This window comes from Mustela nigripes, chromosome 4 (genome assembly GCF_022355385.1).
Source record: "Mustela nigripes isolate SB6536 chromosome 4, MUSNIG.SB6536, whole genome shotgun sequence".
NCBI classification, from domain to species: Eukaryota; Metazoa; Chordata; class Mammalia; order Carnivora; family Mustelidae; genus Mustela; species Mustela nigripes.
Genome location: NC_081560.1, coordinates 80,654,198 through 80,671,849, shown reverse-complemented (window position 1 = coordinate 80,671,849; position 17,652 = coordinate 80,654,198). Strand labels below are relative to the sequence as shown.

Below are 17,652 nucleotides of genomic sequence, written 5' to 3'. Positions count from 1 at the left end.
ACATACAATTCAAGGTTTCCTATTTGTTCAGATTATTATAAAACCGTCATCAAACTGCATGGAATCTTGGTCACGTGATCGTATCTACCTTTTACAACGGCGGGGGGAAAAGCAGCGGCGGTGGAAATGTCTGGAGCATATGTGCTCCTGTTCAAACGAACAAAGAGGAAACCTAGTGTGAATCTTCATTGAGAACATATATGTACTCTTCAAAAAATAAATGTGTCAAATCTGATTTATGTACTTAAAATATCTGTACATAGGTTTTTCAGGCAAAAGCATGAGTCTGTATAAAATCCATTAATTCCCATTTCACCATTTACCTACCCCAGTCATTCGGCATTGACATTGCACAGTATATTCAGAGTAATTTAACGACATTTTTAAGGATGACTTAAGTGCATTACACTGCAAGGTTCAGAGTCTTACATAACAATAATGTCACTCAGTTAACTTTTCAAAGGACTATACTCTACAGTAAGAGAAAAACAAACCGAAAGTTAAAATAGCAGCAGCATCATGCAAAATACCCTTGGTAACCAAAGTTCATTTATCACAAGAAAAGACGTTTTCCCCTCCCCCCAACAAGCTTCTCTTAGAGCATTTTGAATTATTTGGCTAGCACTACATAACTTTACTGTGAACAAAAGAAACATTACATCGAAGCATTAAGGGCTTACATTTATGAGGAAATATGTCACGTGTTCAAATTGCATCTTCAAGCACCTTTAGTTTAATAGTTTCTTAGTTATTATTTTCAAACACCAATTCATTAACCCAGCAAAACTTAATTGGTCATCACTTGTGTTCTGTTTTTGGCAGAGAAGCCATTCTTCATAAGGCATTTTATTTATGGCAAATTTCTTTTTTAGAAAATTGGCCATTATTTCTATTTCAACAGATTACATCCATCTCTCCCTATTTTATTTTTCAATAATAACTACTCAAAGCAGGAAATAATTTTTAACAAAAGAATACGTGAAGGCAAAAATAACTCCTCCCCCCCCCCCCCCCGCCGAGATTTTCTTGGTAAAAGAACAAGAATTGCAGCAGGTCAAAATTCCAGGTCAAGGTCAAGACAATTTGTAGGATTCATAAACAGTATGGGGAGCCCTTTTACATATAATCACCAAACAACGCAAACAATGAACTCTCCAATTTCCCAATAGAGCATGTATAGAATTTTGCTTTGATGTTTTACATAGATGATGCAGCATTCACACAAGTTTAAGGATCTGAGACCCTGACATGCAGCCAGTGGGGGCCATATGAGTCTGCGCCTTAGATTTAGCGATGGTATGGGCCCAGCGAGTGTTCTGCTCATTCCACAGTTGACCCTATTTGAACGCAACTGAGGGCTCATGTTTTGGCAGGGTCCGGAGTTTAATTATGCAGACTGAGTTTTAGAAGGTCATAACTGGCAGTGTCTACTGCCAGATAAAAGCCAAAGTAGAACAAACTGGACTCCGATGATGGACCACAGCGAGGGATTCAATCCAGAAACACCACCACAGTCAGTATAATCCTCCTGTTGTAAAGAAAAGGAAAAAGAAAAATCCTGAAGAAATCCTTAGTAAGCCATTTTTCAGAGCACTCATGTTTAGTCCACTTCTGAACTCACCTGATAAAATGGTTTTAATTTAAACCCAAATAAATGACATTACCCTGGATTTTATAGTAACAGCAATTTTGAATAAAGCAATATTCCTAATATCATTTCAAGAAGGCTTTAAATTTTGAGGTGCAAATTCTGATGACTAAGAAAATACCAGAAGAGTAAATGCTGTTTTGACCAATGCACCAGTTGTTAAATTAAAAAAAAAAAAAAAAAAAACTTTGAGAGTATGAAATATTCCTAGATATTTACAAAAATAAGGAGTAACTATAAAATTTACTCTAGGTTTTATAATACCCAAGAATTATCATTTTAGCAATTATGCTTATTTCAATAAGGCAAAGTTTGGGACTGGTTAAATCAATGTGAGAAATGATCTCTATTTTCCATATCTTTTATATCCAGTTTCAAAGATAAACATACCAACCTGCACTTGTAGCATCGGGACCTTCACCAAAATTAAAATAATAGTGTATCTGAATCATGCATGAAAAGACACTCCAAAAACATATTCAATATAAAGAGCTGAGCTAGCAAGAGACATTTGTTTAATTTACAGAACCATGAAATAAAAGCAATTGATACACCTATTTGGATCCACCCCCACGTTGTCTCATGGTAGCTCATTAAGTGCCTTTAAATGCAGAATTATCCTTTATCTTCTATTCCTAGGTTCTGTGTTTGTAACATTTTCTACATCCTTTGGTTTCTTTTAATTACTGAATTTCATAAAGGATGTTTAGGAAAATAAGTAGATGTAGATATGAGGCTTGTTAAAAAATACATTATGCCAAGGTTCATCATCCAATAACCCAAGTAATAGGTTATGTAAATAAATAGATGAGTAAATAAAATGTTCAGAATGATTTTCCAAAGACTCTGAGCTTGCAGAGAAGAGAATGTTGGCTTGTTTTTTGTCACTAGGGTTTAATACTGTGCCTGCCCCCCCAGTAAAACACTTAAAATTTCTATCTTGAGCTGCATTTTGAGGCAGAACACTTCTTCTGTTTGTTAAAGAGAAGTCTGAAAGAAACAAAAGAATCTATTTAAAAAAAAACTTATTTTTCAAAAGCTAGCTCCTAAATCTAAAGAGTAACGCAAAATGATGATCCATTCTTGGTCCTCATCTTATTTTACTTTGCATGAGCATTTGGCAATGTACAATATTCTCTCCTTAAAATATTTTCTCATGTATATTTGTCCAACAGATCTGGTTCCCTCCAAATGTGTTTTGGGCTCATCTTCTTGTCTTTAGCTCAACCTACTTCTCTCCATGCGTTCTACATGATAGACTTTTCCAGCAGTTACTTCTCTTTTTAAATTTACACTTTCTTCCTAAGTAACCTAATCTAGTTCTATAGTTTTAAATGCCATTCATTTGTTAACAATTCATAATTTTATCCTTAATATGAAAATGATTTTGCTTGTGTTTTTTCATTTTGCTTTTAAAATTTTAACTTTTCTCTTTAATAGACAAAATTGTAAGATATTTAAAGTACATATTTTGGTGATTTGATAGACATTGTAAAACATTACCCCCCCCCCCCAGATAATTAGCATGTCTATTATCCACATATTTATCATTTTCCCCCAACTGGTGAGGATACTTAAGTTTTACTCTCTTGGCAGATTTCAGTTCTACAGTGTTTATTAGCTATAGTCATCATGTTTTAATAGACCCCCAGACTACTCATTTTATAGCCAAAGTTTGTATCCTTTTGCCAACCTCTCCCTACCTCCCCCTAGCCACTCGCAACTCCTTTTCTTCTCTTGGTTTCTATGAGTTTTATTATTTTTTTTAATAGAATTCACATATAAGTGATGTCATGCACTATTCATCTTCATCTTGCTTGTTTCATTTAGCAAAGTGCCCTCAAGTTCCAACACTGTTGTCAAAAATGGCTGGGTGTCCGTCTGTCTATCTACATACCACTCTTTCCATTCCTCTGTGGATGGACACTTAGGTTGTTTCTATATCTTGGCTATTTAAAAAAAATGCTGCAATGAATACAGGGGTGCATATATCTTTTCTAGTGTTTTAGTTTTCTTCAAATGAGTACCAAGAATTGCCAGTTCATACAGTAGTTGTATTTTTAATTTCTGAGGAACCCCCATATTAGTTTTCATAGTGGTGTACCAATTAATGGTCCCACCACTAACACAGAGGACTCCCTTTCTCCACATCCTTGCCGGCAATGGTTATCTCTTGTCTTTTTGATAACAGTCATTCTAGCAGGTGTGAAGTGGCATCTCCTTAAAGTTTTGATGTGCTTGTCTCTGCTCTGTGATGTTGAGCCTGTTTCACGTACAGACATACCTTGGATATATTGCATGCTCTGTTCTAGTTGCAGATATTCAATAAAAGGTATATTGCAATAAAGCAAGAAAAAATAATGTTTTGGTTTCCCAGTGCATATAAAAGTTAGGTTTATACTATACTGTTGTCTTTTAAGTGTATAATAGCATTATGTCTAAAAAAGCATACACTTTAAAAAAAAACTATAGTGATAAAAAATGCTAACCATCATCTGGGTTTTCAGTGAGTCTTTTTTTTTTTTTTTTCTCCTATTCAAGGGTCTTTGCCTCGATTGTTGATGGCTGCTGACTTGTCAGGGTGGTGGTTGCTGAAGGTTGGGTGGCCATGGCCATTTCTTAAAATAAGACAACAATGAAGTTTATTGCATTGACTGACTCTTTTAGGAACACTTTCTCTGTAGTCTGTGATGCTGTCTGATAGTACTGTACCCACAGTAGAACTTTCAGAATTAAAGTCAATCCCCTCACACCCTGTCCCTTGACTGACTAAGTTTATGTAGTATCCTAGCTCCTCTGTTGTCATTTCAACAATATCAATAGCATCTTCACCAGCAGGAGATTGTATCTCCAGAAAACACTTTGTTCATCCAGAAGAAGCAACTCTTCATCCATTCAAGTTTTATTGTGAAACTGTACCGATTCGGTCACATTTGTAATTCCAGTTCTTCTGCCATTTCCACCCCATCTTCAGTTACTTCCTCTACTGAGGTCTTGAACCCCTCAGAGTTATCCATGAGGGCTAGCATCAACCAGGTGTATTCTCAGTGTGCTGTCATATTTTGAAAGGGATTTCTCCCCCCCACCCCCGGCCCCGCCAAGTACTAGGTCTCAACAGTGGGCTTCAAATGTTCAGTAAGCCATGTTGTCATGTGCTGTTCTCCAAGCTTTGTTGTTACATTGATAGAGTATAGGTAGAGTGGACTGAGCACAATTCTTAAGGGCCCTGGGATCTTTACAATGGTCAATGAGCACTGACTTCAACTTAAAGTCACCAGCTCATTAGCCCCTAAGAAGACAGACAGTCAGTCCTTTGAAGATGGGTAGTGACTTCTCATCTCTAATTATAAAAGTATTAAGATGACACCTTTTTCCAATAGAAGGCTGTCTCATCCACATTGAAAACCTGTTGCAACCCTGTTTGTTTCCTATAGTTTGGCAGTTGCTAGAGGGGAGATGAGTGGTGGGATGAGGTAACTGGGTGATGGGCATTAAGGGGGGCACCTGATGTAATGAGTACTAGGCATTATATGCAACTGATGAATTTGATGAATTCCTTAACTCTACCTCTGAAACTATTAATATACTACATGGTAATTAATGGAAATAAAATAAATTTTATTTTTAAAAAACCTGTTGCTTAATATAGCCACTTGTGTTGATTACCTCAGTATCTGGATAACTTGCTGCTTTACCTTGTACTATTATGTTACGGAGCTGGCTTCTTTGCTTTAATCTCAAGAACTAACCTCCGCTAGCTTCAGATTTTTCTTTTGCAGATTCCTCATCTCTCTAAGCTTTTATAGGAATGAAGAGAATTAAGGGCTTGCTGTGGATTAGGCTTTGGCATAGGCAGTGTTGGGGCTAGTTTGATCTCCTATCCAGACCACTGAAACTCTCTCTATGTCAGCTATAAGGCTGTTTGACTTTCTTATCATTTGTGTATTCACTGGAATAGCACTTTTCATTCCCTTCAAGAACCTCCCTTTTGCATTCATGCCTTGGCCAAATATTTGGTGCAAGAGGCATAGGTTTGAGCCAGGGTTGGCCTTTGAAATGCCTTCCTCACTAAACTTAATCATGTCTACCTTTTCATTTAAGGTGAGGGACATGTGACACTGTCTTTCACTTGAACACTTAGAGGCCATGCAGTGTTATTAATTGGCCTAATTTCAATATCATTTCATCTCAGGGAACAGGAAGGCCCAAGGACAGAAAAAGGTCTGGGGAAACAGCTGGTCTTTAGAGCGTTCAGAACACACACAATTTGTTGTCTCAGATAGGCGGGGTTTATGGTGCCCCAAAGCAATTACAATGGTAATATCAAAGACCACAGATCACCTTAACAAATATAATTATGGCAAAAAAGTTTGAAGTATTGTGAAAACTATGAAAATGGGACATAAAGACAAATGTAAGCAAATGCTATTGAAAAAACGACACAAGTACAATTTGCTTAATGCAGGATTGCCACAAACATTCAGTTTGTTAAAAACAACAAAACAAAACAAAAACCCTACATGAGTGTAAAGTGCAATAAAGCAAAGTACACTAAAACAAGGCAGGCCTGTTTTTGGGGCGTCCTATATTTGGGATATTGGCCCCTTACCAAATAATGCCTCCCATTTCATGGATTGCCTTTCAACTGTGTTGGTCTCCTTTGCCATGCAGAAGCTTTTAACTATGCTGTAGTCCCATGTTTATTTTTGCTTTTGTTGCCTTTGCCTTTGATGTAAAATTTTAAAAATTCCTCGCCAAAACCCATGTCAATGAGTTTAACTCCTAGGTTTTCTTCTGGGGGTTTTACTATTTCAAGTCTAAAGCTCAGGTAGTTAACCCATTTTCAATTGGTTTCTGTGTATGGTCTAAGATACTGATCCAGTTTTATTCCCTTGGGTGTGGCTGTTCCCAGTATTATGAATGGAAGAGACTGCTCTTTTCCCATGGTATGTTCTTGGCTCCTTTGTCATAAAATAATTGAACATATAAACATGGGTTTACCTCTGGGCTATTTTGTTCTATTGATCCGTACATCTGTGTGTGTGTGTGTGTGTGTGTGCATCCACATACCAGTACTGCTGTTTGATTAATGTATATAATATAGGTAGAAATCAAGAAAGTGGGGGTGCCTGGGTGGCTCAGTGGGTTAAAGCCTCTGCCTTCAGCTTGGGTCATGATCCCAGGGTCCTGGGACTGAGCCCGCATCAGGCTTTCTGCTCAGCAGGGAGCCTGCTTCCCTTCCTCTCTCTGCCTACCTCTCTGCCTACTTGTGATTTCTGTCTGTCAAATAAATAAATAAAATATTAAAAAAAAAAAGAAATCAAGAAAGTGTGATGGCTCTAGCTTTGTTCTTTTTTCTCAAGATTGCTTTGGCTATAAGGGTTTTGTGGTTTCATTCATATTTTAGAATTGTTTGTTCTATTTCAGTAAAAAATGTCGTTGAAATTTTGATAGGAATTGAAGTGAAATTGCAGATTCTTTGGATGGTATGAGCATTTTAACAATAATTCTAATTCATGAGCACTGAATTATCTTCCTATTTGTGTCTTCATTTTATGTTACGGTTTTTAGTGTACAGGTTCCTTACCTCCTTGTTTAAATTTATTTCTAGGTATTTTATTCTTTTGGATACATTTGTAAATGAAATTATTTTCACAACTTCTCTGATATATTTTATTAGTGTATAAAATTCAACTGATGTTTTTACCTTCCTTTTTTTAAATCTGGCAATATTACTGAATTTGTTTATTCCAACAGGTAGAGTCCTTGGGATTTTCTACATATAAAATATTTCGTCTGCAAATAGGGATAGTTTTAATTCTTACTTCGCAATTTGGACACTTATTTTTTTTTTCTTACCTAATTGCTTTGCCTAGAACTTATAGCACTGCACTGAAGGAGCAAGAATGGGCGTCCTTGTGTTGTTCGTGATGTTAGTTCTTATCACTGAATATGGGGTTAGCTGTAGGCCTTTGTTATGCTGACGTATATACTTTATATACCAATTTTGTGAGGAGTTTTTCTCAAAATGGATGTTAAATTTTGTAAGTGCTGTTTCTGCATTATTGTGATCATACAACTTTTATTCTTCATCTTGTTAATATGGTGTATCACATTGGTTGATTTGTCAATGTTGAACTGTCCTTGCATCCTTGTAATAAATCATACTTGATCATGGCATTGGTCTTGTATTGCTGAATTCAGTCTGCTAACATTTTATTGAGTTTTTGCATCTAGGTTCATCAGATCTAGAGCTGTAATTTACTATCTTGGGGTGTCCTTGTCTGGTTTTGGTATTATGGTAAGGCAGGCTTTGTAAAACGAATTTGAAAGTGTTCCCTCCTGTTATTTTTGAAAGTTTGAGAGGGATTGATACTAATTTTTCTTGGAATGTTTGGTAGAATTCACCAGTGAAGCTGTCTGTTCATGGGCTTTTGATTGTTGGGAGGTTTTTGAGAGCTGATTTAGTAGCCTTACTAGTAACTGATATGTTCAGATTTTCTATTTTTTATGAATCATTCTGGATAGGCTACATGTTTTTAGGAATTTATCAATTTCTTCTAGATTTTCCAATTTTTGCCATTTAATTTTTATAGTGGTCTGTTATGATACTTTATATTTCTATGATACCAATTTTGATGTCTCTTCTTTTATTTCTAGTTTTATTTATTATAATCCTTTTTTTTTTTTTTTTTGGTAAGTATAGCTGAGGTTTTGTCTATTTCATCTTCTCAGAAGGCCAGTTTGTTCCATTGATCTTTTCTATTGTCTTTTAAGTTTCTATTTCAGTTGTTTCTGCCATGATCTTTGCTATTTCCTGCCTTCTAGCACTGAGCTTAGTTTGTTCTTAATCCTTAAGGTATAAATCTATTTGAGACCATTCTCTATTCTTAGTATAGGTCTTTATCACTATAAACTTTCCTCTTATAACTGCCTTGCTGCTTCCCATTTTGGTTCAGTGTATTTCCATCTTCATTTGTCTCTAATTTGTTTTTAATATATAACATATATATAATAAAATATATAACACACACATACACACACACACACACACATAAAATACCAAATTTCTCTTTTGCTTTCTTTGACCCACAGTTGTTAAGTGGCATGCCATTTTATCTCCACATATTTGTGAATTGTCCAGTTTTTTTCATATAGTTGATATCAAGTTTCATACAACTGTGGCCAGAAAAGATACTTGATATTTCAACCTACTCAAATGTATTAAGGCTCCTTCAGTGTTCCAACATATGTTCTATCTGAAGGAAGTTTCATGCACACTTCAGAAGAAAGGGTATTCAGCTTTTGGATAGAATGTTCTGTAAATGTCACTTAACTCCATCTGGTCTAATGGGTCATTTAACTCCACTGTTTCCTTGTTCATCTTCTGTCTGGATGATCTATCCATTGTAAGTGGGGAACTGAAGTCCCCTACCAGTATTCCTACTATTACTACTATTACTTTGCTGCCTACTTTCCCTATTAGGTCTGTTAATATTTGCTGTATATATTTAAATGCCTCTGTGTCAGGTGCATAAATATCTACACATGTTACATCTACTTGATTGATTTTGATTATCAATATATATCAATATATCTTATTACAGTGTTTGTCTTGAAGTCTATTGTGTCCAAGTATAGCTACCCCAGCTTTCTTTTTATTTATATTTGCATGGAATATGTTTTTCTACCCATCCACTTTCATATACTTTAAGGTGCATGTCCTTAAGCCAGAAGTATGTGGTTTTGATTTGTATTTGCCTGGTGACTGCTGATGCTAAACATCTTTTCATGTAGCCATTGTCCATTTTGATGTCTTCTTTGAAAACATGTCTATTTAGTTTTCCTGCCCAATTTTTGTTGGTTTTTTAAAAACTTTCATGAGTTCTTCATATATTCTGGATATTAACTCCTTGTCATAGATACATAGAGAGATATATAGAGACATATATATGTATAGATACAGATATATTGCTTGCAATTTTTTGCCTCATTCTGTAGGATGCCTTTTCTTTAGTGGTTTCTTTGGCTGTGCAGAAACATTCAAAATTGTCACAGTCCCATTTGTGGATTTCTGTTTTTGTTGTTTGTGCTTTTGGTGTTGTAACCAAACATCATTGCCAGGACCAATGTCAAGGAAATTCTTCTTACTTTATGTTCTAGGATTTTTATAGTATCCTATCTTAAAGTTTGTGATTTATTCTGAGTTAATTTTTGTGAGTATGTAAGAGAGGAGTCCAGTCCCATTGTCCTCCACGTGTTTATTTTCCCAGCACCATTTGCTGGAGACCATCCGTTCCCCAGTTGGGTGTTCTTGGCTATCCTACCGAATATTAGTTGAATGTATGTATTTGTATGTATTTGGGGTTTCTTTCTGGGCTCTCTTCTGTTCCATTAGTCTATGTGTTCATTTTTTGTGCCAGTACTATACTGTTTTGATTACTGTAGCTTTGTAGTACAAAATCAAAAAAATCTAATACCTGCAGGTTTGTTTTTTTCCCTCAGGATTATTATGGTATTTTGGTATTTTGTGGACCATAAAAATGTTAGATTTTTTTTTTTAAATTTCTGTGAAGAATACTGTTGGTATTTTGATGGGGGGTACACTGAATCCACAGATGGCAGTGGGTAAATATGGACATTTTAACATTATTCTCTAAACCCATAAACACAGAATATCTACTTATGTTGGTCTTCTTCCTTTCCTTAGTCTTAAAGTTTTCGTTGTGCGGTTCTCTTACTTTCTTGAAGTTATTCCTGAATACTTTGTTTTTGATGCTATGGTGAACTGGGATAGTTTTCTTTTCAGATATCTTATTATTAATGTATACAAATGCATCTGACTTCTGATTTTATATCCTGCAAGTTTACTGAAATCTCCTCAGACCGCCACACTGATTGATCTCTGCCTCTTCTCCTCTCTGATGTCTTTGGGTGAAGTCTTCGGGGTTTTCTGTATACAGAACCATATCATTTGCAAGTACTGGCAGTTTTATTTCTTCCTTCCCTATTTGGATCCCTGATACTTCTTTGTCTTGCATAAAATTCTAGCTAGGACTTCTGTACTAAATTGGATAAGAGCAGTGAGCGTGGGCCTTCTTGTCTTATCTCTGAGACATTTTCCTCTAGTGAGTATGTTAGCTGTGTGTCTGTCATATGGCCTTTATTATGTTGAAGGATGTTCCTCTATACCCCCAATCTGACCAAGGTTCTTACCCTGAAATGTCGTATTTTGTCAAATGCTCTTTCTTAGCTATCTATTCATGTCATTTGTATCTTTTATGTTATTACTGTGATACATTACCCTCAGCTCTGCGACTTTTTTGTACTTTTTAATATTTTCTATTGTTCATGCGTCTTTCTCTGACTTTGGTAAACATCTTTATGACTATTATTTTGACTCCTTAATGTCAGTTAGTAAAGTTTTATGTTGTTGTTGCTGTTTAGAACATATTTTTTCTATTCTGTGTTGGTTTCTATGCATTAGATAAAACAGCCACCTTTCCCAGTAGTTGAAGTGGGCTGATATCTGGTGGTGGGGGGGGCTGATTTCATACAGCACCTAGATGTAGGCTGATTAGAGCCTGGAACCTGAGGCAGCAGTTTTTAAGGTATGCAGTTAGACCTTTCCCTTTTATGGTATGACTGATAGAAGAGCATTTTTGTCAGCTCTCTCTCTGCTGAGCCCTCGGGGAATACAGCGTTAAGAACTATTTATCTGAGAACATCAGCCATACTGGCCACCACGGCCAAGTGGTAAAGGGTGGGGCTATTCTTTGGGTAGTAGCCTCAAAAGCCTAATGCCCGCTGTGTTCACAAGCTCCTTTCAGGCAGAGACCAGCGACCTGGAGTGTGTCATAGGGTGAAAATGGAGGCATGTGCTAAATGAAAAGCCTTAGTCCCTCAGGCAATCGAGGATATCTGCATACTTCAGCCACTATCAGGGAGTGTGGGAGTAGGACATTTTTGTCTAGTCCATTTCTCTGAGCCCTGCGAGGAAAGTCACAGTCAGTCCATCTGAGCCTGATGAGAGCTGTTTCTTTCTTTGGTCCTTTGGGTCTCATGGACATAAGCCCTATAAGACTTTCAGAGGTAGTTGTTGGGGAGACCCCACATCTAGAGTGCTAGAGGTTCAAACCAAACCCTTCATTCCTCAGGGTAAAGCTCAGAGTTACAAGTTCCCTCCTGTTTTTATGTTGCTAGGTCAGAGATGGGGATTATGGAGACTACGTCTTCTCAGCCTTTCCTACCTGTTTTGATGTGGCTATTTTCTCCTTTACCCAATGGATATGGGTCATTCAGATTCTTGATTTCTTTCAGAGGGAACTGCTTTGTTTATAGTTACAGGTTTAGTGTTTCTGTGGGATAAAGTGAGTTCAGGACTTGTGTCACCAGCTTGGACCAGAATCAGAATACCTCACACTTTATATCTTTGGACCTGAATTCTCTCCTCTGACCTCCACACTGATCTCTGCCATCTCTCCTCTGATGTCTCCGAAAGGTCTCAAACTTGCACAAAAAGATAGTACTTTTCTGCATGACACTTCTAGGAGAAACATATCAGGGCAAACAAGTCATCTGTGATTGCTACTTTTTAAAAAACTTTTTTCAAATGTAATTCACCAGCATGCATTCTTGACATTCCCAAACTCATCACTTCTCAGTCACCATCAACTCCTTCAAAAGCTGCCTCCTTTGTCTCTGCTTCTACTCTTGCTATTTTACAATCTTTTTACCAAAAAGTGGTCCCCTCAGAACCATACATCAAGTGTTTTGTTATTGGTTTTTTTTTTTTTTTTTTTTTAAATCTCTCAGCACAAAATCCAAATTTCTTAGCAAGGCCTAGGAAGCCTGGCTGCCTCTCTATCTTCTTCTACTCCTCTCCCCTCACCAACTTCCTCTGCTCCAATATCACTGTCTTTGCAATGGGGCAAGCTGTGTACTTTCTCTGGGAATTCCTACTTGCTCCTCTTTGTTCAAATACTTTTCCCTCTAAATAGGGTAACATGATCAAAGAAACAATGCTCAGTTACATTTGAATTCCAGATTAAAAACCTATTTTTTAGCATAAACTATCTCAAATACCTCATGCCCAGCAGAATGGTCTAATTCAGATGTGTATAGTAAGTACTAATTTGATGGGATGGAAAATTAGCACACAAACAAGACCCATCGATGTATTAACAATGTATTTTGTCAAAGAAATTCCTATTAATGTAAAGAAAAAAGACTATCTCTGGCTCTGATTCCATTGCTTTTATTTTTATATTTCTCTCTCTCTTTTTTTTAAATTTATTTGCTCAGTTGCATTTCTTGTGTGAGATAAGATTTCAGTCTGGGAGGGGGATGGTTTAGATAAGTTAATTGGAGTCCCTCAAATCCACAAGTTGATTCACACTAAAAAGTCTCTTCAGTTTCCTGTCATGTTTTCTGCATCGGAAGCCATATACAACACGACTTGAAATTAAGTCACAAATGCACTGATGTGGGAGAAACCGTAGCATTTTTTCTGACTTAAGGATAGGCCAAAATTTCCTGAACACTGATTTTCTTGCTCATAAAGATTGGTACTTTGTTTCAGTTTAACACAGTAAAGTAAAGAAAGACTATGCAGTGCTAATATTATATATAATTTTGAAATATGATAGTAATTTTCATCTAGAAATGTCTCACAAAAGAGGCTTAATAAATATGTTAACTAAGAATTCCCTTTGCCTTTATTCATATGATTCTGCCCCAAGGTTTTCTTTTTAAGACCATGTATACTAGTGCCTAAATCTTGTTAAACAAGTATTGCTAAACTCTTAAATCTGCCTGTCTTTCCCAAGCCAGAATAACTGGGGGTAACTAATTACATATAGTAAGAGCTCAATAATTAGTAATTCACTTATTTACTGAATTACAGTCATTATCTTCAAAAGGCAAATCACTGGTGGAGACCTTTCCCCTCCTCCCACCCCCAGATAAGGGCTAACTTTGGAATGTCAAATCACCAACAGCAGCTTCAAAGAAAATGTACCTTTAAAATTATTTAGGCTCCTGGATACCACACAATAAGTCTCTTAATAGGAATAAGTTGTCTAGCAAATAATTTGTTCTTCTACACAGCACCATAACCCACTTGCCACATCAATCCATGAAGTAGGTAGCATATTTGTTCAACTATTTAAATGTGCGTATACCTACATACACACATCTGCTTGTTCATGGACACAAAGATGTGCTTTCATAAATCAGGTTTGCATAAAATAATGAACTTTCTCACTGGCTTTACTTGTTTCCTAAACTTTAGCTTTCTTTTTCTTTTGTTGTTCTTTACCACTTAAATCTTCAAAATGATCTTGTCAGAAGGTCTCATTTGAACACTTGGGTTTTAATGAAGTCCTCATTACTGCTCATCTATAATTGATACTCTTTTTGGACTTCACAGGATACAAGGGTCTTGACTTTAGACAGTCCTTCTTGAAGTGCGTAGAGATGATCCTTTAGAAGATGTCAGAAATCTGGGAGCATAATCTCACCCACCACAAATTCCTAGTTAGCTCTAGACTAGTGCTGAAGCTTACTTAGACTTTCACCTTTATTGGTCTTCAGTGTCAGGAACAACTGTCAATTAATCTTAGTATTTTGGGATAATGTTTACATTATTTTTTCAACTTGGTTATTTCCGAGAAAATGATACTTCTTTTGATGTTATCATAGCAACACTCAAATTGCATAAACTAGATTTGGTGTTCCATACTGATAACTATGTTTTTAAAGACTCAACCCAAGTCTTATTATTGTAAAGTATATGCCATCTACATCACCTTCTCAAGACTTTTCATGATATATTCCTCAAGGACATAGTAACAGGGAATCCCATGTGTGTGCTTTCCATCTTATAAAAATTATTTCATTAAAATGTACTGATCCCATCCAGCTGAATCCACAGTGATATTTATTTTCTTGGTAAGTTTATAGTTATGATGAGAAAGAGTAATACCATAGAAAAATTTGTAATCACATTTTTAAGGGGATAATGCTTACCTATAAATTTTTAACATAAAGGTAAAAGGGAACTGACCTATATTTTTGTGTTAATTAGCTGCCTATATATCTTACCTAAAAATTCTAGATGGATAGAAGTAGAGTGAATATTTACATTATTCCTCACCTTTTCCCCTTAGCTCTGTTTCTGCTCATTTCTAGCATGATCACAAATAAGGAGAAGTATAAAAAATAGAACATGGAAAATGGGATTTTTACTATAATTTTCATATGTAAATGGTATAATCACTTGGGCAGGGATCAGTAAAACTTTGCTTCAAATAGCTACCTTGTTATCAATTTTAAAAATACATCCATGGAGAAGGGATCAATTAATTTTGGTCTTTCAATTATCCAAATCATCTAGTTTTCTTTCACTTGGAATCTTTTGCTTTGAAAGTTGTTATTAAGCTAGAAAAAAAAAAAAATGTAGTCGTTTTCTGAGATTCCTGCTGCTACTCTACTTTCCTGCCCCCTGATGAGCTCACTCCATTCACAGTAATGGCCATATCTCCATCTAGTGGTTCCCTAATCACTGAATACCTGGACGGCGGTGAAGAAAGGACAGGAGAGAAGTTGCTCCAGTAACACCAGTCAGGATGATTTCAGAGTGTCAGAAAAGAAACTGTAGAACTGTACATGAATCCCTGGGCACAAGCCCCAAAACATCTACTCAGTCATACTGATAGAATTGAGAAATTAGGCAAAGGTTAATGAAGGATCATTTTAGCCTAGATACTAAATCAGATGATCTTACACATTGGAAGCACTTATACTAAAATATTTCAGTAGGAACATCTATTTTGGTAGTAAAAATATAAAAAGTTGATTAAGTCATATTTGTTTTTTAAAAAGGAAAAAACTGAATTACTGACTTGGATAAAACTTAAATGGTTCATCATTAATGTTATTTTCCAACACTATGTTAGCATCTTTTGAAAATAGAGACGACCAGCTCTACTGGTCAGTACTTCTCCTCATGAAGCATATATAATTTCCCCCACGCTGACTTAATCTTTATATAAAACCTTAAAAGAAAATACTGATTTTAAGTAAACACAGGAAAAGGATATGCTTGATTTAGGATTAGAAACTTAAGCAATACTTGCACTGAGCTATTGACAAAACAATATAGGTAATGCGATTTTAACAACTTGGTTTCAGGACACTTATCATCATGGATTTAGGGATGTGGATTATTTAATAAAATTTCAAGCCAAACACACACAAAAAGAAAAATTAGAGAAAGTGACTGACCATCCACACCACATGAAAACTTGCAGTAAAATGAAGATAGGAGCTGACATCATGGTACAGGCACGACTCGTTGTGCACATAAGTTGATCCTATTAATAACGGGCAAAGTAGCAAGTACAGGAAAAGGAAAGAAAACACAAAGAAGACATACAAGATGAGATTTCATGCAGTTTGCTGGCAGTTGGCAGTTCATGTGAGCCTCCTTCCAGAGCAGATGCACAGTGACCATTGCAAAATAAGCATTACCAATGTATTTCACCACTAAAGCAACACGAGCCATGACTAGCACAGTGAGCTACTGAGCAAGACTTGTACTTTCACACACACCCCGATGTAGAATTCACAAGACTGGAACTACTGCAATTTTTTGTCTTAGTGCAGTCTTTCTAGGGCCTTGGAGCAGATCGTCTCCTAAGCTGAAGATATTTCGGGCAACTGGGCTTTTTAGGTAATCTTTCCAGTTCAGCCGATTGAATTTAATCTCAGTCTGTGCTGACAAATAGTTGACGAATGAAGTTTGCTTAATGAGCAGCACTCCCCTGGGCCCACAGTCAACATTCTCTGGGGACTGATTTGACATGGGCAAAGCTCCTGAAAATCTAGCAGATGGAACAACAGAAGTCCTCAGATCTGGATCGTTCTTTAAGTCTAACCAGATAAAATGGAAAACAACAGTTAGGGGCAACTCAGACTCACTTTCTCCATCACAGAGAAGTGATCAATAGTCCAGGCAGAGATAACTGGGATTTACTGTGACACATCTTTTTGCCTTACTCCTCCTCATTGATCTATGTCATCTCATTGCATCTCATGTATCTGTGGAAATACCTTATTTTGGGGCGGAGGACAAAGGTGGCTATGTGTTCATTTGAGGAAATAAGTATGGGATTGATAAGTCTGTTCTAAAAAAATTATAGCTTCCATCTGTGCACATTAATCAAGAGGTGATCTGACATTTTTTTAGAATAAACAAAAACCAAGACAATGCTCTCTTTTTGCATGATCCTTGGAGTCTACAAGCCACTTCATGCAAAGGCCCACCATGAAGAATAAGAATTGAGGAAAATTAGACTTAAAATTAGTTTATAAAAGTAAGCAGGGATTACGAGGTGGCCTTCACATTTGAGAATGCAGTTTCTTAATGGTTAAAATGATTTTAAAACCAGACAGCTGACTGTATGCAGAGTATGTCACAACAGTATTTGTCAGAGGACGATTGCTGACCTACAGGAAAGCAGTGGTCATCCTGACATCAGACACGGGTAAGATGTTTTGTATAATTTTTACCAACTTAACCATTGGTACTTGACCTGGTCTAATATCATGCAAGGTAAAAAATACAAATCTCTGATAGAGTCAGAAACCATGCTAAAAAAAAAAAAAAAGATAATAGGACAACAGCTATTTCAAAGGTTTTATATACACTAAACTAATACAAAATACCTTTTATATCTTCAAGAATAAATGAAGGGAGGCAACTCCTATCATAAATCACACTGTCAATTACTATTGATGAGAAGGTGTTTAAAATGGTCATATTTGTGACTGTGGATTATTAGTAAATTCACCAGAAATGTGTTTGAAAGTACAATTTCTGTGTGAAGGACAGATAGAAGCAACTGTGAAGCTTAGGCTAACCGTGAAAAATACTGAAATGAAAAATCTATCGACCAACAAGTACATCATGCTACTGAGAAACACTAGGATTATGTTTGAGT

The 17,652-nt window shown here is 36.2% G+C and overlaps 1 protein-coding gene across 2 annotated transcripts in view; it reads right to left on the bottom strand.

Moving 5' to 3' along the window:
* Positions 1 to 1,017: 1,017 nt before the first annotated feature.
* CACNA2D1 (calcium voltage-gated channel auxiliary subunit alpha2delta 1) overlaps positions 1,018 to 17,652 on the bottom strand; it is a 501,786-nt gene continuing 485,151 nt past the window's right edge. For both annotated transcript variants that reach the window (XM_059396947.1, XM_059396946.1), the window contains one exon: positions 1,018 to 1,528. In XM_059396947.1, coding sequence (XP_059252930.1) covers positions 1,412 to 1,528 — 117 coding nt within the window. In that variant the 3' untranslated portion in view covers positions 1,018 to 1,411. The remainder of the gene's footprint in view (positions 1,529 to 17,652) is intronic.